This window comes from Anser cygnoides, chromosome 5 (genome assembly GCF_040182565.1).
Source record: "Anser cygnoides isolate HZ-2024a breed goose chromosome 5, Taihu_goose_T2T_genome, whole genome shotgun sequence".
Lineage (NCBI taxonomy): Eukaryota > Metazoa > Chordata > Aves > Anseriformes > Anatidae > Anser > Anser cygnoides.
The window spans coordinates 59,085,773-59,110,105 of record NC_089877.1 but is presented as its reverse complement, the minus strand read 5'-3'; the positions used below and the strand labels follow the sequence as shown (position 1 = coordinate 59,110,105).

The following is a 24,333-nucleotide window of genomic DNA, read 5'->3' as shown; positions in this document are numbered from 1 at the left end:
TTATTTTGTCATGTCCCACTGAGTTGTCTGAACTGTTTTTGAACATGTATACCTTTTTGGCAGCCCCAGCTGTATTGGGGGAAGAGTTCCACAACTGATATAATACTTCTTGTGAAAACATGACTACTTTTATAAATTTAGAACCTGGCGTCTGGTTGTTGATTAGATGCTTTCTAGTTGTCTTATTGGTTTTCTTCTTTAGCATGGTATTCTTACGAATTTACCAGCTTTTCAGATAGGTTCTGCATTAGTGAAGGGCTGCATCTGTAAAGGGCTTTGAAGAGAAGAGCAATGTTGAGAACAAGCCATGCTTTGTTTACAGTGTGCTTGGATAATTTTGCTTTTGGAGTCCTTTAAATACTGGTGTACATAGGTTCTTGCTTTTGTATCTCTTGTACATTCCTTTACAATTCTATTGAAATACCATAGCTGTGTAATTGCTACTTCCTCACAATGTGCAATTATATTGATCAGACATTTCTAATTAACCAACCTCAGCTGAGCAAGAGCTTTAGTTCTGAGCTGTTTAAACTAACACTTTGGGATGAGAGTAGAAAGTAAGCCAGATATCAAGATATCTACCGCTTCCATACCATTAACCTTTTCCTCAGTTGGCTGCTCTTCCCTTAATACTGGGGAGGGAGGCAGAATTTGGGAGAAAGAATGGGGATGCAGAATGGTCAGTGGATCTGACAGGCTGTGGACGAAGCAATTGGTGAAGCATAAAATAACATGATAACACAGAATGGCAGAATAGTGTAATTACATTTGAATACAGGAACGGTTACTGTTTTTTTCACTTATTTTTTCTCCTCTTTCTCTTTCCCTTTTGATTGCTTTGCCCAGGGATTTGGAAACCTGCCGATCTGCATGGCTAAAACTCACTTATCATTGTCTCATGACCCTGAACAAAAAGGAGCACCTACAGGTTTTATCTTGCCAATCCGAGATATTCGGGCGAGTGTTGGTGCTGGATTCCTGTATCCACTGGTAGGAACAGTAAGTGATTGAGTAAAACCTCTGAACTGCGGGGTGTGAAAAAAAACCTTCATGTGCATTCCAGTTACAAAAGGTATCTTAACTGAACAGAGTCCTTGTCATTTACAGATGATGATTTAACAGTCCAGTGTATTAAATGCCCTTAATAGGGGTTTTCCAGGGGGAAGAGGGAAGCTAAAATAGACCCTTCAGATATTTAGCAAGCCCCCAGTGTATTTCCCAGGTCCCACATCTCTGTCTTCCTGGATTTTGAGGAGTGAGCGAGCTCTCTATCTAAGGAATTCTAGGTACTACAGACTGATGGAGGGGATAGGAGAAATCCTCGCCCCCCTAACTGCCTGTGTGACTTGGCATTCCTGATGGATGCACTTTGCAGTATTGCAGCAGTGTGCATCTGCAGGTCAGTGTAGAACAAAACAACTCTTCCAGAGCTTACAAAGCAAACAGTTTTTGTTGAGACACCTCCAAAGCAAAGCTGACCTGTACTATTAATAATTTTTCAGTCTCCCCTTGCATTTGTTTTGTTTTGGTTTTTTTGCTGATTTTTTGCTGACCATCTGTTCCAACAATTTATTTCCCTATGCCCTTGAGTTTTTAGTTTCTGTTCTTTGAGATGATTGGCATAATGTCAGCCAAGAGGAGAGAGAGTAGCTACAATGGAAGCAGGATCCTGGAATAGCTTTGATATGAATGGGCTGGCAGAAAGAGGAGCTACCTGCAAAATGAACTAACATTCAGGTTTGTGTCCAAAGAAGGAATGTTAGGATGAAAGGCTCCACTGGATATCTTACCTGCACAATCTGTTCTGGGTAAATGCTAACTAACTTGTTAGGTTATTGCAGGAGCAGTTGGAGCAACTAGCCTTGTCTTTCTCTTATTATTCTTGAGCCTAACCCCCTTTTTTTTTTTTGGCAACGTGTTTGTTTTAATGAGCTTTGTTTCAAAACCATTAAGGGCAAATGGCTCAGATGCTGAAATTTGTTGATTTAAGAGCTGGATTCTTTCCTCCTTCAAGTGCTAGCTCTCCAAGAGCCAAATACTGAATATCTTTTTTTTTTAATTCTTTTTTTAGTAAGAAAAATAAGGGGTTTCCAGATTACCCAACATAAATAAAATAACCACATCCTGAGTAAAGTCTGGCTCATACATCTTTTTAAGAAGTACTCTGTGTGTTGGGATAAAATGAGAGAGAGTGTGCTCATTCCTGTTATTAATGACTTTTTTGCAAGCCAAGATCTAATCCAAACGATGATGTTTTGGGTATTTATAAGTACTAGAGAAGGAAAGAGTACACAGCACTAATGAGATACACAATAGAAAGATGTTTACAGACAGAGAAATTAATGTTTTGACTTTTTTTTTCTGACGTCTTCCATTTCTATGAAGTTGGAGTCTCCTCTCTGCTCCCTTCACAAATTTGTAGTGTTTTCTTGGACATGCAGTTAATCATGATGTTAATTCTGCCGGAATTAACAGTAAGCCTTCTGGTTAGGGACATGAAGATCACTCTTCTGTGGTGTCTACTAAGCCAGGGAAGAGATGTCATTTTGAGAAGCAACCCAGGGCATTTTGAATCAGATCACTATTTTAAGCCCATTCAACAGGAGATGTGTTAGCCTCAGAGTAATTTTTTGGCAGCAGCCATTGAACTGTGAGCTGAAAACACAGTAAAAACACTGCTCTCTGGAAGATCTATGTGAAATTTGAGGTGAAATTAATCAACAGTGCATGCATATTCTTGTTATTCTGAAGTTAATTGCAAAGGTATATCATACTTCTAAATTTTCTCAACTTCTGAGCTTTGTGTTTTTCTTTCCTTTCTGGCTCAGAGTTGAATCTGTTGTTCTTTAATTAAATAGTTTGAGGTTTAAAAGGAAATATAATTTCAAGGTGAGAAGGTGTGGTGAGAACAGAAAAACCCTTCTAGACACTTTGGATCTCTTAATGCTTTGGCTCTTGAGAGTGACGTATTCGTACAACTAGAAATGAGAGCCATGTATGAGGTCCACTCCTCTCTGTGGTCCACTCTTCCCTGTCCTGGAATGGAACAGCTATGACAAAAAGTCAGTGCAGTCCTAGAATTCATTACAAAAGGTAACCTTGAAGTGGCTTTTACCTTTGCATAAGGCATGTACATCCTGCAGTGGTATAGTACATATGGGACTGTATTAGCACTTTTAAATGGCTTAGGAAAATGGGATGGGATTCCAAAAACTCCCAGAGTTTTGAGATCTGCAGAAAATGCCTAACCTTGCTGCTGAGCTTATTATCAAAATTTGATTGGTGTGCAAAATGCTTGCTCAGGGAGAAAATACCAGGTTGCTAAAGAGATCTTTAACCTAATGGAGACAGGCATAACAATTACTGGTTGTGAAAGCTGAGGCTGGGTGATGTAAATGGAAAGTGAGACATTGAATTTTTATTTATGGGGTAAATGACCACTGGCACGAACTGTCAAGCATGGTCACGAATTGTCCACCTTTGTAGGACGCCCATGTTAGCGCTGCATGCGCTGCTGGGCTAAACACTGAGTTAGGGAAGGCAAAATTGTCATCTGCATTAGTAAATCAGGCCAAGCATAGTCCCTGCTGGCTTCGCATTTTGCAGCTCTGAAAGTGGGTATTCAACAGTGGGACAACTTGAAAGGACTGGCCTGAGGCAGGCATAGTGCAGGCAGCTGTTCTGCTAGCTTTGGTTCTGCCATTGCACAACCACTCTGACTTGCATACCTCAGAAATGTTCCAATCAAGAAAGCTGACCTGTCCATTTCTACTTAAGCTTTATTGCAGTTTAAAAAAGTAAAAATTAAAGCTCTTGTCTCAACAATAATTATCCCTAATTATTTTACAGTTAAAGTTCTAGAATCTTAGAGTTTTAATCAATTGAGACTTTACAGTCTGCAAAGTTTATTAGAAGATGCATCATTTCAATAACCAGCAAGCTGCCACAAGCAATTATTGTCTCCTCGCAGCAAAGTCCCTGAACAGTCATGTAACGGTTGGTCAGCTGGATGCTTAAGTGGTTTGCCAAATCCTGGACACAATCCCTGGCAGAGGTTGAACTGTATACCACATCTGTCTACTAAGCCAGTTCCTGGTTCTTGCAGTATGCTTCAGAATGGTATATGAGCATCACCCAGCTAGTATGTAGGTGTGCAAGGAGCTGTCGCCAACACAGTTCTCAGCAGAGATTAAGTATTAGATCTGTGTAAAGCTACGCTGGTTCTGTTTTAACAGTTTATCTTTTGTTGTCCAGATGAGCACTATGCCAGGACTTCCTACAAGACCCTGTTTTTATGATATAGACTTGGACCCATTGTCAGGAGAAGTAAATGGTCTCTTTTGAAAGGAATTGTTAAACCAAAGGTAGGTGCCACCTTCAGGTTAGAAGGCTTTCAGTGTTTGTGCTTATTTCTCAACTTGAGATAATGGAGTTAAGCCAATCTCATATTATGCCATATGTTTCCAAATGACATGTGATTATAATTCAGCCTGAAAGTTGCCTGCAGACTATATAATAGTAATTAAATTTATTTTTCTTTTTAGCTCCCAGAAGAACACCTGATGAGTCATGTAAACGGAACTATGCCCTGATCTTTAAGTCAAAACAAGATATGACTGAGCTTACAGTGCAAGAAGTGACTGGAAGGAGGAGTACTGAACGATCAAACACTTATTTTTAATCCATAATAATTTTTAAACTACTGTGTTCCAAGCTAGCTGAAACTAAGTATATAAAATATACTTCCTGTACAACCTTCCTGCTTCATAATTGTAGCTGAAGCAGAATACAGAAACTTGGGTTTAGTGACCTCTTGATTCAGTGAGATGATTTTAATAATTAAAAATCATAAAGCTCTGGTGCTTTTTGGAACAGTCTTGCGACTTAGTTGCCTTAGCGGTAGGGTTTTTGTGGAATGTATTATCTTTGGAAGTCTTGTGCACTGTAATATTCCTACTTGCTGTACTGAATTCTATATCCCTGTCTCACACTGTGAGAGAATTGGCCGTGTTATGAAATTGCACCAATTTCATTTAAAAGAGGGAACAAGGAAGAATACTTCTGCATGTCAACTCTCTCCAGAAGTGCTCGCCCTGGCTTCTGCTGTGAATTATTTCTGCAGACACCCGAGCTATATCAAATTTCTCTTTAAGAAAGCCCAGCTATGACTACCAGATTGTATTTTTACTGGAAATTGAATCCCTGGATATCAGATCTGTAGAGACTGGATCTCTAGGCCATGTCTGTGGCTTTGACCAAATGTGTCTGTTGAACCGTTTTATGCTCAACAGTAAGTACGGTTACACCATCGACAGGCCTTGTTTCCTAAGGTACCTTTTTGGTGAACAAAGACAATGTGAGTAGTGATCAAGTCATTTGTAGTAGGCTTTGTCAGCAGGCCAAAAATCATTTTGTAACAAAAATATAGTTGCTGCCAGATTTTTAACTAATACAAATAAATTGGTAAATACTTCCAGTGCTTCTTGGGTTTTAATGTACGCGCTGAGATTAATGAGGAGAATTTATTTCTGTGATTAACTGCATACCGCGGCAGTCCCAGTATTGACAATTATAAGTGATTATTGCAGCAATAAGTTGCCTGCAATGCAGCACTGTGTGTTTATTTTTCTGTGTTTATTTTTGTTTCTTTTCCTATATGGCGTGTGTCATCTATAGGAAATAAACTACCTGAATTATTCAGTGGATTTGAGTTACTCGCAGTTGACTGCAAAATATCTGAATTAAGATGCTATTTTTATTGACTGCCCTGCTTGCAGCTAAATATTTTTGGTTTCCCCTTTCTTTATAGACTTGCCAGGTCCATCTACTTTGATCAGGAGTGAATCTAAAAGCGTTTGGATTTTGGTGAGAACTGAGAGATTAGTGGTGTAGGTGTGCACCAATGTAAGGGTGCATCTGTAGTACACAGATGCTATATATAGAGAGAGCAAGTTATTCAAGAGGGGAGAATAATTATATAAAAATTACCTGGTTGTCACAGAAGCAGAGACAGAGTAATTTAAACTGTCGTAAGAGCATTTGAGAGACATTCACAGCCCCCTAAAATCTCCTTTTTGATGGTGTTCAGCTGAGAAGTTACTGGCAGTCAGGTTTTCTAGAGTGCATAAAGGCCCTGGGGTCAGAGGGGACATTCCCCAGTTATTGCACCAGTCCAACTGCCTGGCTGAAAGTGCCTCTTCACCTGCAGCACCTTGGCGAAGCCTTCCTTTGCAGCAGATTGCCGCAGCTGATGCTGCCAAGACTGCTGTCAGTTCCTACGTTTCATCTTCCTTCTCTCATCTTGCAGAGGCTTCCCTGTTGCACTGCTTTCCTGCAAGTGCTCTGTTCCACCTTCGTTTGATGCTTATGAAAGATGGGATAAGTGCAAATTTATGCGAAGATTAGCCTCCTTTTAGTTCAGCATGAGATCACAGACATGTGCTTGAGAGAGACGGTTCAAGAGGTCGCTAGTCTGCATCCTGCAGGGAGGCAAAGCAGCGGCTCAGGCACAGAACTGTTGGAGGGTTTGCTACGCATGGGGGGACAGGTGGCGACAAAGTGTAAGGGCCAGCAGCAAATAATGGAAAACAGCCCTCAGCATCTCTAGAGGTGAGTGGCAGATGCTTTTCTAACCTGCACTTTAAGCCTAGTAGGAAGTGTATTCCCCACTGTCCCTACCCTACATCTTGCAGGACTGTTTCATAAATAGTTTTTAACTCTTTCCTTTGTGACTAAGTATGGCAGTTCGTTCTTGCCCTATCAAATTGGACACAAAGAATACTTAAATCTCTTTTAACTGAATATTGAAAGGTTGTCTTCTCTTCCTGTTGCCTAGAGAAAAAACTAATTATGTACAAATTTGTTTTCTGTAGGCTATTTGTGGGCCCAGAGCCCTTAGCTGGTGGTATGACTGTCCATTCCCCTAGCTGTACTGTAATGAGAGTCTTGCATCACTTCATGTAAGAAACAACACAGATTTTTTGACTAGCAGTAAGGACAAAAGGAGGAGGTGTTACTTGGCTGGCTTGCTGCACATCACTGGTGCTTTGGTGTGCACCCAGAAAGACCATCATAGCCTACAGAGGGGCTAGGTTCTTTCAAGTATGAAAGCTTACTGAGCAGATCCTCTGCCTTTGCTGCTGAACCTGTTACCTATTTCCCTTGTCTCATACCCTTCAGTGCTACCATCTTCCCCTGAAACGACAGGAATGATTGAATTCTGTGTGAGGTAGTTTCAAAGGCGATTGTTTAGAACCTGCCTCCTTCGCGCCACCCCGGAGGTAGTGCATGCACGTTAGCAATCCTCATTACCGCTGCCTGCCTCCGCCTGGAACCAGGGGAAATATCCTCACGCTGAGGGGCCTTGCTCAGCTTTAACGCAGAAGTGTATTGTAATTAGAACCCACTGCGCACCCCGTGGAGAGGAGCTGTTTCCAAATGAAGATTATTATCCTGAGTGAACGCAAGCAAACACATCTCGTAGGGGAGCTTTTAAAATGTCAATTCCTCGTGGTTACGTGATACACACTTCTGTCCTACTGGCTGAAATTTCAGCCAGAAGAACCCCTTCTACTTTTTTTTCTATGAGCACGCTAGGGAAGGGGGAGGCCACGTATATTTTTCTAAGGCTAGCCTACACTGGAAGCCACTTGCAGGTTCCAAGTACGCTGCCTCGCCTGGTTTCTTATGTGCAAGCATGCTGTGAAGCAGTTAACATCCTTGAAACATTTGTGGGCGTCAGTTAGCTCCCCGTTGAGATGAATGGGGACATTCAAGCATCTCAAACTATGGTTTCATGTAGTTCTTCCACTGCACTGGGTAGTCCTTTTTCCAGAGGCCCTCCCATCAATCATAACAGCTGGAGATGCAATTTTTTAAAGTCAGATCTCAGTAGCTGTGAAGAAAAAAGGCCCATGTGAAAGAGGTACTTATCTGTCAATTTTGGGGCAAGGATTGGCCTAAATCTAGACCTCGCCGCCCTTACCACCAGCCCTAAATGTGCAGTGACCCTAACAGCAAGGGCTTGATGCCAGCAAAGGTTTCAGGTGGGACAAAAACAGCTGCCAGGAGCAAGAGTCCTTTCCTTCCTACGTTGTCAGGACGTACCTGCTCTGCAAACGCCAGCAGCCCCTTCTTCCTGGGCATGCTCTGCTCCCACCGAGCCTTTTGCTGCTCTTGGGCTCCGAGCTGGAAACCGCAGCTCAGGCGCTGGGAGGACCTTGGCCTCGGTGTAGTTTGCGGTTTGTGCATCTGCTGCTGCTGTGCGCGACCTGGGAGGGGAAGAAGGGATGCTCGGGGAGAGGGTGAGGGCTGCTGCCCTGCAAGCGTCAGGATGCTGCCTCTCCAGAAGGGAGGGATGTCTCCCCGTAAGACGAGGGCATGCTTCCCATAAGAGCCAGGGACGCCGCCTGCCAGGAGATCAGGGCGCTGCCCGGTGTGAGGAGGGATGCTGTCCCCTTTTCCCCATCCCCACGCTCCCGGGGAGGCTGCGAGGGGGCTCCCCCCGAGCACCCCCGGTACCGAGGGCGGGTCGGGGGCTGCCGGCGGCCGCTGGGGCGGGGGCCGGGGGGCGGGGGGCTGCCGGCAGCGCCCTCCCCGCCGGTCCGGGGGGCGCGGCTGCAGCGGGAGGCGGCGGCAGCGCAGCCGCGCAGGAGCCGCGCAGGAGCCGCGGCCGGGCCGCGCAGCAGGTGAGGGGCGTGAGGGCGGCCGGGGGGCGAGCACCGCGACGGGGACGGGGAGCGGGGGTCCCGGGGGGGAACCCCCCCCGCTGGGGGCCGCTGCAGCCCCGAGGAGCATCCTCACGTCCCCTCCGAGGGGTTTAGGGACAGGGGGGCTGGCGGGGATGCGGCGGTGCACGGCGGTTCCTGGTCCCTGCTGAAAATCCCCCACCTATATAAAAAAAAAAAAAGGAAAAAAAACTTCCCGGGATGAGCCGGGCTGTGCCGGGAGCACCGGGCTGCTGTCCTTCACACGTGCTTCTGGCCGCTGGATGCCTTTTCCGCTTCGGAACGAGCGGGGGAAAGGAAAAGCGGCGCGGTGGGGAAAGCCCCGGAGGGAGCCCGGAACCCGCGATGGGGTCGGCGGCGGGGCCCCGGCCCCGGCATCGCTCCGGCAGCCGCGGCCCCAGCGCCCGGACGGCGCCGCCAGGAGCGGCCGCGGGAATTGTTCCGCTACCCGCGGCGGGGCGCGAAACGCTCGTCAACAATTTCCCCAAGTAGTCGAGACAGCCTCCGAGAAGTTGGGCTGCTCGCTGTAATATGCGTTTTTACCTCCAAAAGCGTTCTGATGGCGGTTTGAGGCTTTTTTTTTTTTTTTAACGGTTACATACATTTTTCTTTTGATGAACACATGCAGTGTTAATTGAGGTTGCCATGGAAGGCATGCACGTAGTATAAATATGCTTCCTTATAGCCATGTGATTTCTCTTTTGTATTCCACCAGCCTCTTCTTGTATTCTGTGTTTTGCATATTGTCATATGTTGCATTAAAGATAAAAATATCTGCTGTCTCAGAGTGTAATTTCCCTAGCTGGAACTATGAGTGCATATGGAGCTGTGGGGGAAAGATTTAGCTAACCGTAGGAGAAGAAAATATATGCGTGCGTGTGTAATATATTTGCCATAATGTGGGCAATTAAAAAAATATAGCTGCTTCTGCCACGCAAAATAGTATTTTCTGTGGTGGAACATCACTAGGTTGGCATAATAGTGGCTTTATTTTGCCTGTGCGTACCGATGCTCATTAGTGGAAAAAAATGCTGTGGTGCATCCTGAGGTAGAACTGCTTTTCCATCCCTCGTCTGCATCTCAGACTAAAATATTATGCTAAAAAATACTTTTCAATACTTTCATTTTTGCCCTGTGGTTCTTAACATTTGTTTGTTATGTTACAGATCAGAGATGGAAGCATCGGCTGCACTTCGAGGCAAAGCTCACCTAACCTGCGGTGGGAACTGAAGCAGAAAGCAGAGGCAAAGTAGCAGCTGACCTTGTCACTGGGGGGCAGAGCACCGCCGCCGTTTTACTGTTGCTTCAAGCAAGTTCCTTGTGCAATGTGAATTGCAGGTGGCTCAGCCAACGCCAGTTCTTCCCAAGTCCGTGGGGTGAATAAAAATTGTTAACTCTTGGCTTGATTTGTCATCCTTTGGGGGAATAAAAAACAGTGTCAGACTGTCTGTTACATGGTCATATTGTTAGACCACGCACAACTTGAAGTGGGTTATCCTGGAGGTGAGAGTGACTCTGGCCAGCGAAGCAAAGGAGAGCTGGTTCTTAAAGTCTGCCCAGAACTCCTTGGAGAGGCGATAAAGTGAGTAAGAAGACAAATGGGAGTTATAAAGTGGATGCAATAGCTTTATCAGAACTTCTCTCTGTACACTGCCACATCAGCTCATTAAAAAACAACTACCATTGTTTTGAGAACAGTATGGAAAAAAAAGCCCTTTGAGCATCTCTGCAGCTCTTATGTCTGATGCATTAACCAAGAAAACCGATAATACAGCACAGACAAAGAGAGGTGCAAATATGGCGAAGGCAGCTAAGGAAATTCAAATGGAGAACCCAAAAGAACTGGAGACCCAGAGCGCAGGGACAACGTGTTCCCCGTCAGAAGAACAGGCAGAAAAACCCTCCATGCTCTGTTTCAAGAAGCGGAAGAAGTCCTGTAAGAAGGGTCTGACCTCAAAGGATGCATGTGAAGGAGCTTCTGCGGCCTCGGAGGAGAAAAGCCAATGCATCGGCACAGACCCAGGGGAGGCAAAAGTTTCTGCTCAACCACGATCTTCCAGGGGAGCCTGGGCAGCTATAAAAAGTCTCACAAGACCTCGAAGAAAGCAAAAATCCTCTTCACGGAAGAAGGTGCCCTCTGATTCCCAGGTGCAGCTGGAGGTAGATGCCGAGGAGGGCTGCACACAAGGTTTCCCAAGGAAAAAGGCAAGCTCAGGTGTGAAGATGCCCTGCGTACGGTTTTCAAGAGGCAAGAAAAAGCGTAGCCCCTCTGAGGTAGTGGAGGAGTCAGAGGGCAGTGTCCAGGCAAACGAAGAGATGGGCATTTCGAATAAAGCCATTGAGGAGACAGAGGAGCTGGCGCCGGCAGAGGAGCCAAGCAGAGCTGAGCCTTCCAGCCCACTCCCTGCGGAGGAGGACCGGGAGGACAAGGGTACGGTAGAAGAAGGGGCTGATGCTGGTAGGAAGAGTGAGCCCTTGGCAGAGTCCAGGCCTGACATGGATGAACACGCAGAGCACACCACTCAGTTGGAAATCACCAGTTCAGAGGCAGTTGATGAACACGCACAGCACACCACTCAGTCCCAAATCACCAGTTCAGAGGCAGCTGATGAACAGGCAGAACACACCACTCAGTCAGAAATCACCAGTTCAGTGGCAGTCGATGAACATGCAGAACACACCACTCAGTCAGAAATCACCAGTTCAGAGGCAGTCGATGAACATGCAGAGCACACCACTCAGTTGGAAATCACCAGTTCAGAGGCAGCTGATGAACACGCAGAACACACCACTCAGTTGGAAATCACCAGTTCAGAGGCAGTCGATGAACATGCAGAACACACCACTCAGTCAGAAATCACCAGTTCAGTGGCAGTTGATGAACCCGTCCAGGAACAGCTGCCTGAGGGGAGTCCGCAGCAAACTGCAGTGCACGTGGAAGAGAGGGAAGTCCCTGCCGAAGCACCGGTTTCCACAGAGCAGCCCAACAGCACCCCTGAAATCACTGAGGTGCAGGAAATAGCTAATATCTGCAAAGAGCTGCCTGAAGGGGATGAATCAGAGAGGAACACAAATCTTCCCGAGGAGTGCAAAGCTGAAGAGACCGTAATGGATTTCAGTCAGTCAGCATTTAAAGATGAGGCAGCGAGCGTGCAGAGCAGCTCCAGCCACCAGGAGAAACCCGAAGTCAACATGGGCACCTGCGTCGGCATCGTCATCACCGTCACCGAAGCCGTGGACTCTGACAACAACGACTCTGACCAGGACTATGAGCCGACCCTGGTTTTGCACCACAATAAGCAAAAAGGGAATAAAAAATCAAGTGGGAGCTTTGATTTTGGTCAAAAAGAGGGCCCTGAGGCTGGCAGCAGTGCTCTGGCAGAGGAGAAAGGCCTGGGTGACCAGGGGCACAGGACTTCGGATCAGTACGAGTTGCTCCTCATAGAAACAGCGTCTTCCCTCGTGAAGGCGGCCATCCAGTCATCCATAGAGCAGCTGGTCAACGAGATGGCTCTGGAACAGAACAAACACAACAGTTTCCTGTGACGGTGGTGACGCCTCCAATACAGGAGTAGGGGGAGCGTTTTCAAGCTGCTGTGGCCTGAGGGGGAGAGCAAGGAGGGCTCCCGGGGCCATGGTGTAGTTAGCTCTGCATGCCCGTGAAGTTGTGTGTATATGTGTGTGTGAAACGGGTCCTGGGACATGTGGCAGGCCCTGCTGTGCACAGCGCGTCCCCTGGGCCTGGGGCTTCAGGCAGCACGACTGCGCATAGCTGCAGGAAAATTAAGGCGTTACAGAGTTTTCGTTTATTGGCATCTTTACGTTGAGGCTACGTTTCTGCCTCCATCCATTCCATATTTCCCCGCTGTTAGTGGTGTATGTACGTTTAGGGAAAGGTCTGAGGGGCAGCGAGCACCTTCCTGCCCTGGGTTCAGTTGGGTGCATGGGGCTCAGTGGGATCACAGGAGGGATACGGGACTGCGATGTGCAATGAAGGTATCAATGCTGAGCAGGCCGGGGCTGGTGTTCAGCGTTGCACGCAGGCACTCCTGCACGCAGGGGTTAGAAACTGCGGTCACGTCAGATGAAACCATGTGGCTGCAGCGAGCGGCGCTTCTTGTCCCTCCTGATCCCCTGCCAGAAGCAGCCTGTGCACAGCCAGGCATGGCACAGCACACTGTCAGCTCCCCTTGCTGACCCCAGGCTGTGTGAATGCCAAGAAAATGCCAGTGCTTGGTTTGCCGGGGGCTGCTCCTGCACTGCCAGGAGCAGCACGCAGGATTGCCCGTGGCCAGTCTGGAGCGTGCCTGCCGCAGGGAGCCCCTCAACTTTGCCTTTCTTTGTCTGTCATGGTGAAGCTGTCCGTGGATGTAGCATACTTCTGATATGTGGCATGTAATATAAATAGCAGTGAGCTGCATGCGACTCTTGCCTCGGTGTTGAAATAGCTCGGCAGCAGTGATGCGCTGCAGGTGGTGAAATCGCTCTAAGTCAGGAGCAGATTTGGTCAGGCTGCTGGCGGCGTCCCTGTGTGCGGGCAGCAGTCTGTCCCTTCTCCTGGCTGCAAATCCCTCCTGACCTGACTGCAGCGAACCTGGCATCGTGCCCCTCTTGTTCCCCCGGGCTCCCTGCTGGCTCCGTGGTGGTGAAACGCCGGAGCAACCCCACCAAAGTCCTCAGGGAAAACCCAGACACCAGGGCCTGGGGACACTGCCATGAAATGCCCAAAGAGGCCAGGTGCTGTCCAAAAATACAAGCTGCTCCGCTACGAGAGGGCTTGCTTGCAGCGTGTGTGCACACGCGTGGTGCGTGTGGGCATGCGTCACCTCTCACTGCCAGCCCTCAGAAAGAAAGGGGCCTTTTGATAATTCTGGAGTGCAGCTGTGTGGTTGTGATTTACGTACGGCTGCGTGAACGTTCGCCTGTTCTGCTGAGAAAATTCTCCTGCCTGTTTCTCAGCCTGTACAGAAATAGCAGCCTCCCCTGGCGATTGCTCATTGACCACAGTGGGAACACGGAGGTTTCTCTCCCCGGTGCAGTATCTGGGTTCCTGTTAAAACACAAGGGCTGACAACCTTCCTGGTACCCGGTGCACAACCACGTTTTAAACTTTGATAAAGGATCTCCGTCGTTATTAGAGGACTGCTAGCAGTGGGTGCCACAACTTGTTTCTGCACAAGTACAACAGGAAAAATCAGAGGGTGTTTAAAAAAAAAGTGTCGTCTTTTTCTGTGAATTTATTTAATAATCTATCGATAATTCAGAGTGTACAATATTAATGGCTTTGTACTTCATACCACGCCTTTCAGGCATTTTGCCATAACTTTGAAAGGGGCTGTTTTAGGGTGGCACATACCTCTGGAACTGCCGCAGTGCCCGCAGGAGCCGTGCCCATGATGGAGGCCGCGCGGGGCCCTGCTAGGCCCGGGACGGGCAGCGCCTGGCGAAGGGCAGCGGCAGCCCCGTAATGTGCTGCGGAGGGGGAAGCCTGGACTCTCATCAAGAAATGCAAAAGATGTACATATAACAGGCAGTTGCTTCATTAAATTTGAGTGTACCTCTTGTTTTCTGGCCTTGTGATTGACTGGGCAGCTGTGGAGAGATTTGTACGTGAGGAGATGAACCCACCTGATGGCACCTGGTTGTGTCCAGCCTTTTCAGGTGGCCGTACGGTGAGCAGAGAGAGATCGCAATGTTGTTAACAGACTTGAAATGTTTTGAGGCTTGCTCTTTTTTATAAGGCTTCCTTTTGGTTGTTGGTCAGTCGCTTCCACTCACAGATTCGTCAGAGCATCTGCGGGCTGAGGAGAGCCCAGCCCTGCAGAGCATGGCTCAGGACAGCTGTTGTCGATGTAGCACGAAGGGCTTTGTCTCTCGAGGCTGCTGGCTTCAGGATTCCTGCTGGCAGGCCTCGGGTCCGCGATCTCCCGGCCGGCGGCTCCGCGCTGACGGGAGGCAGAGGGGAGAGCAGCAACCGCCGTGTCCCAGACCTTTCTGCTACCATCAGGGGGGTCCCACACCCTAATTGTTTTTATTTTTTTTGCGTAACATCTTTCATGCAAGGACTCCAGGCACTTTATACAATATAAAAAAATTGGGAAAAAAAAATACATTTTTAATAGTGTTATTTGCAGAACAAAATATACACTTCTAACAGCCACTAATGACTTAATTAAGACTCTTCACTCCTTCATTATGATTAGAGAATTGGACATTAATAAAACATAAGGACTTTATTCTTTTGGAGAATAAATTTTTGGAGAAGCATGTGACTGCCTGGCTGCGCGAGAGCACCGACGGGCAGGTTGGGTTTAGGACTGTTTTCTTCATGGGCAGCTGCAAGAAACGGGAATGGTGCGTAACCTTGGTCTCCTACAGACCAGTTCAGGCTGCTCCTGGGCCACCTGCCCTCTCATCCAGGAGTTCGTTGCTCTGCTGCACCTCTTGGTTACAGAAGTGTTGCTTTGTAGCAGCATCGTAATGAATTAATTTGTTCTGCTCACCCCACAGTATGCGCCGCTGCTTTTTTTCCCAGATGTTTCCAGTGCTCCTCTTGGCAGGGACTATCCAGCTTTCTATTCAACAAGTCCCCTCTCCGTGCTTTGCCATGTCACTTTAAGTATTTTCATTTCCCACAGCTTTTTTTTTTTTTTTTTTTTTTTTTATTATTAGCAGCAAAGAAGAGAGTGTTTAAATAGTGTAACTCGTGCCCAGGAACACTTCCAGAGGGATAAAAAGCTTTTCTGTTATGTCAACACCGAGCCCAGCAGAAAACAAGTGTATTTGCTGAAACATTCCTTGTGAAAATGGCTGGTCGACAATGATGGCTCAAACAAATATTGCATTTTCTTTCCTGCCCTGCGGCACCCGAAGAGCATTGAGATGCTCAGGCTGCTGAGGGCCAGACCTCCAGCTGCTGGAGGTTGCTGCTGCCACACAGACTTCAATCGACCAAATCTACAGCAAGCAGGAAGCCAGCATTTGAATTTAAGATGCTTTCCCTGAAAAATAAATGATGGATATTTTCATGCGTGCTTACGTATAAACTAAAAATCTGAGAGAGATTTCACACATGCATAGAAGAAATTGGGAAAAGTTGTGAAATACATGGAAACCTTTCCGTTCTGTGCTGGGGAGTGATGGATGGAAGTGGGACCCTGCTGGTGGACTCACGTGTTAGCGGTAGCAAAGCCGTAATGCTGCTTGTCTTATAGATACAGGGCTTCAACCTCTGTAATTCAAAATAATGAAATGCTCCAAGAGAACAGATTGATTTAAACAATTTGCTTTAATATCATTTTACATCTGCAGTCTTATTTCCCAGAGAAATGGTTCTTGTTAGCTCTTGTTGGGTGGTATTAAAGTAATGAAATATTTTAATTTGCAGCCAGATAAAAATCTTTACATTAAATGTGTTTTTGTTTAACTAATGAGAGGATGTTATTGCTTATACGGTTATTTAAGGAACAATATAGATTAGCATTTTCAGGAGCCACCACTTGCATGTTTCTTTCTTTTTGCAGCACGCTGCGAAGAGTGAAATTCTTTGCTAAACGTTGGGATTTTTTAGAGTACATTTAGCTGAAAAGTGGCTTTCAGCAAAAAATGCCCCAAACCAGGGGTTGTTTTATCACGTAAGAGAGAAGTGATAAACATGCTGGATATAAAAGAGAGGAGTAGATGTTAAGAAAGCCCACTTTGCGATCCAAATTGGGTGGGATGAAGGCTGCGGGGCTGGGGGGGCATGGACCAGCAGCCCCGGCAGCCGGGCTGGGGGGCGGCTGCTCGGCTTCCCCAGGGTGTTTCATCTCAGGTGAAATTCAGGAGGCAAGGTGCTGAGCTTTGCTGCGCCTGGGTTTTGAGGGCTGAGGTGCCTGGTTTGGAATATTCAGTGGGAGCATTTCCTCTATTAGGCTGCTTTTGAAGTTGTGTCATTACTTTTTCTTAATGAAACATGCAAATCCAGTACGCGCTGTGATTGCGTTTCAGGGAATTCAGCCCTGACACAGCTCCAACTGTAAATACCTCGCCGGCATGTAATTCAGGGCAGGTCCATCCTCCCCTTTTCTCACCAGTCAGAATAGATTTTCCTAGTGCTGGACTGCTGGGACGCCCACGTAGAGCGCTCCTTTTTGGCATACCCAGACAGGAGCAGGAAAGAAAAGCCTGTCTGCTTTTTATCCAGCAGCAAAGCTGAAGATGAGTGCAGCAGTGTGTCACTACCTGCTGCTGGTAGATTCCCGGGGGGGCTGTGACAAGCCCGGGGTAAACCTCCCTCCTTGGCCACTGGTAGCGAATGGTCCAGGCCTGCTTCTCCTTCATGGGAAGGCTGAAATGGAAGATGACCTTGAATTGCCGCCCCCAGAGAGTTGATGGTTTGGGGTGTTGGTTTTTTTTTGTTGTTGTTGTTGTTTTTTTTAATTATTATTCTGCCTGGAATCAAGGAGCCAGGAGAGGCCATCTGCCCGCCAGCACCATCACCTGGGCAGCTGGCACCACTCCCTGCCAGCCTCCCAGAAATTCAGGGTGGAAGAGGGAGAAGGCGACATTTGTGTGTGAGCTCTGGCAGGGGAAAAGTATTTCAGAGTGCCCACCTGGGAACTGTGTAGCATGCATTGGGCGGTAAGCCCTAAGCTAGAGGTGGCATCACCCTGGGTTTTTCTTTGCCTATGCCCATGGGCATTGACCAACCAATGGCAGATGTCCGAAAGGAATTACCAGGATCATTATTCTGCATACTGGGACAAAACTTTCTTGTTTTCATGGAAAAAAAAAAAAAAAAAAAAAGAATAGTTTTCAAGCCCAGCTGCACGTCAGGCAGATTTTTCGAGCATGCTCCTGCCTCACGTTAAGTAATCCGAGTGCCTTCTACATGCAGGGCTAAAACTTCTTGCTGTATCCAGGAGCAGCTGCTGTCCTTGCTTAGAAAATATAACTGCCTTCTAAAATTATTTCCTATTCACAAGGCTGAGAGCGAATGATGCTTGCGAGGGGTGGTTCCAGTTAGCATAGCTCTGCGTTGACAAGGCTTCTGTCTCAGGCTTCTTCTACCGCTTTAATTATAACAGCGCTTTAACACTTTCAGAAGAAAAATGCTGAAAATACATTTCTTGTATTGCAAATGATGAAAAAAAATGCCTCTCCCAGATGTTTGATGACACAGATGCTTGGCACCACAAAGATGAGCCACAATACACTAAAAAGGAGTGAACTGGTGAAAAAAAGTCGCTTACACTCCTAGGTTTTCAAAGACTTGCACCCCACGGTGCTGGTCACAATATGTTTCGGCTGTTGGCATTATTTGCAGATCAGGATCACCCCTAGGACCTGCACCCTAGGACCTGTATGTGCCTGTGGCAGCCAGCAGGTACCTGCCTGAACCTGACTTCTGCCCGCGGTCACCGCTGTCGTTACAGCTCCCTTTTAATGGCCAAAAAGCGAACAAACCCATTTCCTGCTGTCCTCAATAGCGAGTCCTTTGTTTACTGTCCTTTGCTTGAAACATGCCTGCCATATGTTTATGTCTCGTTGATCTCGGAGGGGTTTGCAGAGGCACCAGGGGCCATTTCACTGCCAATACGAATGAGTTCAGGCACTTGAGGCACGCAGCTAAGTTAGCGAGGTGCCCATCTCCCCCTGAAGAGTCTGAAAGCTGCCACTTTTAGTTCTTTTCTGCAGCTTTTACTTCTTCCCTGCAGCTCTGTCCCTACCCAGCTGACCCCCCCGGGTGATGCTACGGGGGCTTAAATCAAGTATAGGAAGACTACTGAAGCAAGCAACACTCAACGGTGTCACACACAAAGGTGGGCTGTTATAAAATATCATTTTTTTAGCCGTCCTGCAGAAAGGGAAGCTGGGGGAGCCCCAGGGGAGCCCGAGGCCCCAGCTGCATGCCGCCTGCGGCCCCGCTGATGTGCCAGGGGCTTGGCAGGAGCTAGCAGCCCCGCGGGTCAGGCTGCGTTTGTCTGCCAGCCGTAAAAAAAGGCTTTTGAAGCCCGGCTCCACAGCTTGGGTGCAGTCACACGAGAGCAGCCGGAGCAGCTCTAAAGGGCGCGCACAGCGAGCAGAGCGCTCGCCTACCAGGCAAGCACATAGCGAACGGCAACCTGCGTTGCCTGACATCGTCCGTGCAGGCTCAGAGGCTGTTTGGTTTTTCCCTTTGTCTTAAAACACAAGCTGGCAACCCTCAGTGGCCGCTCTGTCCCCTGCAGCGTGCAGCTCCCCGCCCGGCAGAGGCAGCGGCCGCCCGCACAAAGAGCTTGGCTGGGCTTTTAGTTTGGCTGTGGTTTAATTGCACATCTTGCTCCAGGACTGTTTCAAAGACCACAGCTCAAGGGGCCTGGCTACAAAGAGATGAGGACCTGGTGTTTTGACAGCGAGCTGTTCTCACCATTGTTCAGATGCCCCTCTCCTAAGACAATGACTCAAGTCCCCAGGGGCTGGCAGGACGCCCCCAGCACACTGCTGCTCCCCCTGAGCTGGATAATGGGATTACTGGGCAGGGAGGGAGCCTCAGCCCTTCGCTGCAGAAGAAATCTGTGTCACAAGAGCGCCGTGAGTCTGGCTGGGACCCTCTGCTCACGAGCCTGCTCTTGAGGGATGGATGAGATGGAGCCCGTCTGGCAGGAGGCATGGGTACCTCGGGTGGAAAACTACGTAGGGGTGAAACGTCAATCCAAGAGGAACACGTTCAATTTTAAATCCCTCTTGGATGAGATTACTTTTCAGAAATCAAGTCATGATAAATGAAAGGTAAAGAGAGTCCATTTTACCATTTTAAGGTGGCTCCAGAAGCGGAGAAGAAATAGCACATCATTTACTTGCTCCTAGCAAAACGTTGTGCACTATTTAATCCCCTGACTCAGGTCAGGATGTGGTCCCTAGAGAAGCTCAGTGAGGAGCGGACACTTCCTTGCAGCTTTCATCCCTCGGTGCAGAGAAGACAGCCCAATACTGGGAGGCAACCCTAGAGGGGCATCCACACGTCTCCGTTCATGCACTAGCCCTTGACAAAGGGGGAGCAGGAAAGAGGAAAAATGCATGCAAAGCCCTTGAGCTCATGTCTCGAAGTAAATGTAAACGATTCTACTGACGAGGACTCTGGGGCTGGTTGAATACAAGGTTGCCAGCCCTGCAGCAACACCACAACCAATTCCCTTGAAAAGATCAGTCTTAGGGCTCCCACATGTATTTATATAGAGATTTATTAACTGCAATTATACAGCACAAACTTCAGGATTTATCTCCTTGAGATATTTATTTAAATTAAAAACAAACTATTTGGGAAAGAGCAATATATATGTCCCTCTACACTTCCCTCAACTAGCTTCAGAAGAGCAATTCTAGGGGATACAAATATCCCTTGATGCCACTCAGTGTATTAGGGGATGTATAAACCTCACGCCCACAATAAGAACTGGAGTAAAGCACAGCAAGAATAAATTCACATTTATCAAAATGTAACCGAGTTACATGGAGGCTTCCAAGAAGGACTTAGATTTGAATTACCTTGAGTTTAAAAGTTAGAGAAGTAAAAAAGTACACACACAGGCCAAACACAGTTCTTCACTAGCTCAGTGGTGACGGGAACGATGGCTGAAGACAGTTCTAGAGAGCAGCCACCCACTGCACTGAAAATGCCCACATATCCAGCGCCTGAAGGGGGAGGAAGGACTACTCTACCAGGATCGTATCCACGCTTTCTTGGATAAGATCAGACTCCAATATACATTCGTCCAGGTGGTCTTGAGATAAACTGGGGCTCTTCCCCACGCTCTCACTGTCACCGTAAGGTCGAAACCTGGGGGTGGCGGGGCTCTCCAGCCGCTGGCAGCGGCCGTACTTGGGTTGCTTCCCTCTGTGTGTGTACATGTGTTCCAGCAACTGGCTCTTCCGGAAAAACGCGCGGCCACAGATGGTGCAACTGATTTTTCTCTTTCTCGAGAAAGAGAAATTGCAGTTCAGCTCCACCGGCTCGTGGTCCTTGGAGATGAGGGAGAGCTGGCCGATCTGCAGCGGCTCGAGGTCGCCGCAGCTCGGATGCTCCAGCTGATGCTCGTCCTCTTTGAGGAGGAAGGCCCCAAGGCGGTGACCCTCCCCGGCCTCCCTGCTCTCCGCCAGAGGCTGCACCTCGCCGAGGTCGCTGCTCTCCAGGATGGAGGCCGGCACGCCGAAGGGCAGCGAGCCCGAGACGTGGGTGTGCAGGTGCTCCCGCAGCCCCCCTCGGGAGTCGAAGCGCTCCCCGCAGTAGTGACACAAGTGCACCCTGAGGTTGGCCTTGGCAAAGATGGGGCTGGCCACGTCCGGAGAAGGAGGGGTGCAGCTCTGGGACACCACGGGCTCCGAGTCACACTTCTCCTGCTTTACGGAGACGGAGAGCTTTGGCAGCTCTTCTGCTGGCTTGACCAGAGCAGCCGGCTGCGCGGCGGGGCGAGCAACCTGCTGGTCGAGGGAGCTGTCGTCGAGCCCGATGGCGAGGGAGAGCTGCAGCTGCGGGTGATCGCCCTGGGCAGAAGACCTGCTGCCCGGCTTGGCCAGCGTCTCCTTCGCTCCCAGATGTTCCTTGGCTGTTTTGTGGGCAGTTGAGATCTGGATCCCGTACAGGTTTGAAGACTGCACGGCTTCTGAGGGGAACACCTGGTTCATCTCGATGGCAATATGGGAGAGGTGGTCTGCGTGGAGAAACCGAATGCCCTCCTCCAGCCGGCTCTGGTTGACAGTCTGCTTTGGCCCCTTCCCAGTGTACATGATATGCAGCAAGTAACTGAAAATGTCAGGCTGGATGTCTGCAGGCTGAATCTTTATGCATTCACTGAAACAAGACAGATGATTAAGTACATACTCGACTCCCAATTACAGCCCTGATCCATTATCTGCCCATTCATTTGCACCGCTGTTTGCTTTTAGAGCGTGGGCACTGCTGCCTGGCTCCAGAATCAGGGCGAGCAGCACTCCTTGCCAAGACCTGCGGAAGCGCATATGCCTTGTCCGTAGAGCAGAGTGCCTGAGCATATATTTACCTGTGGGACTGTAACGACTGCGTGCACAAGTGCAGCGAGGAGCTAGCCTCCATCTACCCCCTTGCTCGCATGCACAGCCAGCTGTGAGGGCGCGTACCTGCAGCGGTGCTGTGCGAGCTGCGCCTCGCCCATGTGCGCCGCTCCAACGACAGGAGGCACAGAGCGTCTGTGTGTTAAAGTAATAAATTCAGCTGCCATCACTGCGTAATCTTTATGAGCTTTGCACTTAAGTGTCAGCAAACAACGTCTATCACCCAGGAAGTTCGTTCATCTCACGCCCAGCCGAAGGGCTGCGTGCAGGTGGATGATGATTGTCTGGTGAAGGTGCTGGAGGCCGCGACCCTCACCAGCACAGGCAGGAAGGGGAACAGAGAAAGGATTAATCAGTTACAAGCAGCAAACTCCAGCTCTGAGGTGAGATTAGAACTCAGCACCGACGTCGTTATACCTGCAGAACCACTTAGGACCCGGCCAGGTGAAACATCTGAGCAGCAGCTTGAAATAAGCGGGTGATCGCAGTCCCGGCCCTTATCTGCACGAGTCTGAGGCGCAGACCTGTGATAAGGCTACGGCTCCCTGATTGCTTCAAGCTCGCGGATCCTGCCAAAAGGGACAGTCCCACCCAGCAAGCCGGGCCGGAAAAGCCATCTAACCAAATGTGTTTTGCTCTCTTTGCTGGGGTAACTCCTGAGGCCACACCAACGCTGGTGCCAGGGAGGCTGCGTGGGAACGCGTGGCCAGAGCGCGGGCAGGGCTGCGCCTCCCTCCCGGCCCGCGGCGGCTATGAAAGCGCAGGATGAGTGCTCAGCCTCGCGGCGGTGCCTGCGGCACGGACACCTGCTGAGCGGGACCCGAAACTGGGCTTTGCTGGTCTCTCTGGAAAGGCATGAAGCCTCCGCGCTCCAGCGAGCACGCGGAGGAGCAGCGTCCTGTCACTGGGCTTATTCTGCAGCCAACTGCAGCGTCTGGCTCCAGGCAGCCGAACGGCCATCACACGCAAAGTCTGGACCCACCGGAGCCGGGCAAGGGGACTGCACAAAGGCCAATGTAAAGTGACAGATGCGTCGCCACAAGGCGATGCGTATCCCTGCAACGCCAGCCTGCGAGGTGTCACTGCGTGAGGACCAGGGCACCCACGCATTTAATCCTTCTGCTCACACAAATTTCTCATTTTTGAGATGCAGGGCCTGAACGTCGGCATACGCTGGATAACAAGGGTGGTTTTATGGGCTGCACGACACCTTTAGAAAGGGGAAAAAGCCGAAAAAGTTGAGCAGAGAGGTGAGAGGGTAGGAGTGGTTAAAGGGTAGGGAGAGATGTGCACATCCTTACCTTGTCTGATGGATAAATATCATCTTAAAATAGTTCGAAAAAGCAGCTAGCACCGCTCTGTGGGCTTTGAAGTAAACATCTCCGATGGCAACTGTGCAGTCGCACAGGAAGCCAAACTCCCGCTGCATGTTCAGCTGCTGGAGGAGGAGGACGCTGTGGCCGCTCGTGTCCATGGCGTGTCTGCGGGGAAGAGCACAAGGCGTTCATCTCTGCAAGAAACCTCTGGGCTCCCGCAGGCTCGGCCGCGGGTCTCTCAGCGCCGAAACGATGCTGAACACGGGGGCAGAGCTCTGGGGAGCCCCGTCCTTTCCCACCGACACCCCAAATCCCACGTCCCGGGGCTGACCAACTCTCCCCGGCTTTGCCACGCTGCTGCCACGAGCACGGCGGCTTCTCCCACGGGGACAGCGTGCAGGTGCCCGCTTCGCCCCCCCCCCCCCAGCACACACCTTCGGCTGGGCACGACCGGTGCCATTCAGGAGCCGGCTACACCCGCGGCCCGGAGCGGAGGAGAGGGGCCCGGCAGCGCGCACACAGAGGGAGCCCTGTGCCGCCCAACAAAGCCCTCATTGTGCAGCGCCGCGCCGACGGCCCCTGTGCAAACAAACGCTGATATTCCCTATTGTTTCCCCCGAAAATCACACCCGGGGGAGGGGGGGGGGAGGAGGAGGAGGGGAGGACGAGGAGGAGCAGGAGGATGAGGAGGTGGCAGCGCTTGCTGGGCAGCCTCCCCCCCCCCCCCGCGCAACCTCTTACCCGCGGAAGCGCAGCCCCGGCTCTGCGCGGCTCCGCCCGCTCCCTGCGCGGCGGATGGGGTGGGCGCTGCTCCCCCCCGTGCTTCCTGCCCCCGGGCCGGGCCGGGCAGAGCCGGGCCGAGCCGGGCCAAGGCGGGACGGGCCGCCCCCGCCTCGCTGCGGCGGCTCCGGGTGGAAAAAATGACCGCGGGGGCTGCGCGGTTGTTGCGCGGCCCGGAGCTGAGCGCAACAGCAACCACGCAGCCCCAGCCTCGAGCTGTGCCCTTGGCTGAAAAGTTCCCTGAGCCATCAGCCCGTGCTTGGCTTCTTGTGGTGAAAGAAAAGGGCCCGCCGTTCCCTCGTACAGCAGCCGGGGCGAGGTGTGACGGAGCTGCGCTCCTGCTGCCTCCCGTGCAGCAACACCCGCTTTTCTTCCCCAACCCCCCCCAAAAAAAGCTGGCAGAAAGTGGTTGGCGGTTTCGGGCCCCGCTCTCGTGTTGTTTAACATATTTATCAAGCCAT

At 49.6% G+C, this 24,333-nt stretch overlaps 3 protein-coding genes across 6 annotated transcripts in view; 2 read left to right on the top strand and 1 right to left on the bottom strand.

Moving 5' to 3' along the window:
* Positions 1-5,479, top strand: part of MTHFD1 (methylenetetrahydrofolate dehydrogenase, cyclohydrolase and formyltetrahydrofolate synthetase 1) — a 40,807-nt gene extending 35,328 nt beyond the window's left edge. Inside the window, exons 26-28 of the mRNA XM_013183082.3 lie at positions 847-999; positions 4,255-4,364; positions 4,545-5,479. Coding sequence (XP_013038536.2) covers positions 847-999; positions 4,255-4,344 — 243 coding nt within the window. The 3' untranslated portion in view covers positions 4,345-4,364; positions 4,545-5,479. The remainder of the gene's footprint in view (positions 1-846; positions 1,000-4,254; positions 4,365-4,544) is intronic.
* Positions 5,480-5,623: 144 nt separating this feature from the next.
* On the top strand, positions 5,624-15,359 carry AKAP5 (A-kinase anchoring protein 5). 2 transcript variants are annotated; one of them, XM_066998463.1, is made up of 2 exons: positions 5,624-6,609; positions 9,893-15,359. In XM_066998463.1, exon 2 carries the CDS (start codon positions 10,464-10,466, stop codon positions 12,270-12,272), a length of 1,809 nt encoding a protein of 602 aa, XP_066854564.1. In that variant the 5' UTR covers positions 5,624-6,609; positions 9,893-10,463; the 3' UTR covers positions 12,273-15,359. The 2 variants fall into 2 exon arrangements, with proteins under 2 accessions (XP_066854564.1, XP_047936537.1); XM_048080580.2 differs by lacking the exon at positions 5,624-6,609 and adding an exon at positions 6,623-8,687.
* Positions 15,360-19,912: 4,553 nt separating this feature from the next.
* On the bottom strand, positions 19,913-24,215 carry ZBTB25 (zinc finger and BTB domain containing 25). 3 transcript variants are annotated; one of them, XM_048080582.2, is made up of 3 exons: positions 23,834-24,215; positions 23,078-23,257; positions 19,913-21,537 (listed from the first exon to the last, which is right to left on the bottom strand). In XM_048080582.2, exons 2-3 carry the CDS (start codon positions 23,248-23,250, stop codon positions 20,400-20,402), a joined length of 1,311 nt encoding a protein of 436 aa, XP_047936539.2. In that variant the 5' UTR covers positions 23,251-23,257; positions 23,834-24,215; the 3' UTR covers positions 19,913-20,399. The 3 variants fall into 3 exon arrangements, with proteins under 3 accessions (XP_047936539.2, XP_047936538.2, XP_013038575.3); XM_048080581.2 differs by lacking the exon at positions 23,834-24,215 and adding an exon at positions 23,527-23,806; XM_013183121.3 differs by lacking the exons at positions 23,078-23,257; positions 23,834-24,215 and adding an exon at positions 21,843-22,890.
* Between the last annotated feature and the right edge of the window lie 118 nt (positions 24,216-24,333).

What these genes read in the sequence shown, in the direction of transcription:
- AKAP5 (XM_066998463.1), top strand. Translation starts at nt 10,464, where the DNA reads ATGTCTGATGCATTAACCAAGAAAACCGATAATACAGCACAGACAAAG.
- ZBTB25 (XM_048080581.2), bottom strand. Translation starts at nt 23,552, where the DNA reads ATGGCACCGGTCGTGCCCAGCCGAAG. An exon ending in CCGGTCGTGCCCAGCCGAAG is followed by an intron (nt 23,258 to 23,526) that starts GTGTGTGCTGGG and finishes TCTTCCCCGCAG; the next exon opens with ACACGCCATGGACACGAGCG. An exon ending in ATATTTATCCATCAGACAAG is followed by an intron (nt 21,538 to 23,077) that starts GTAAGGATGTGC and finishes GTCTTGTTTCAG; the next exon opens with TGAATGCATAAAGATTCAGC.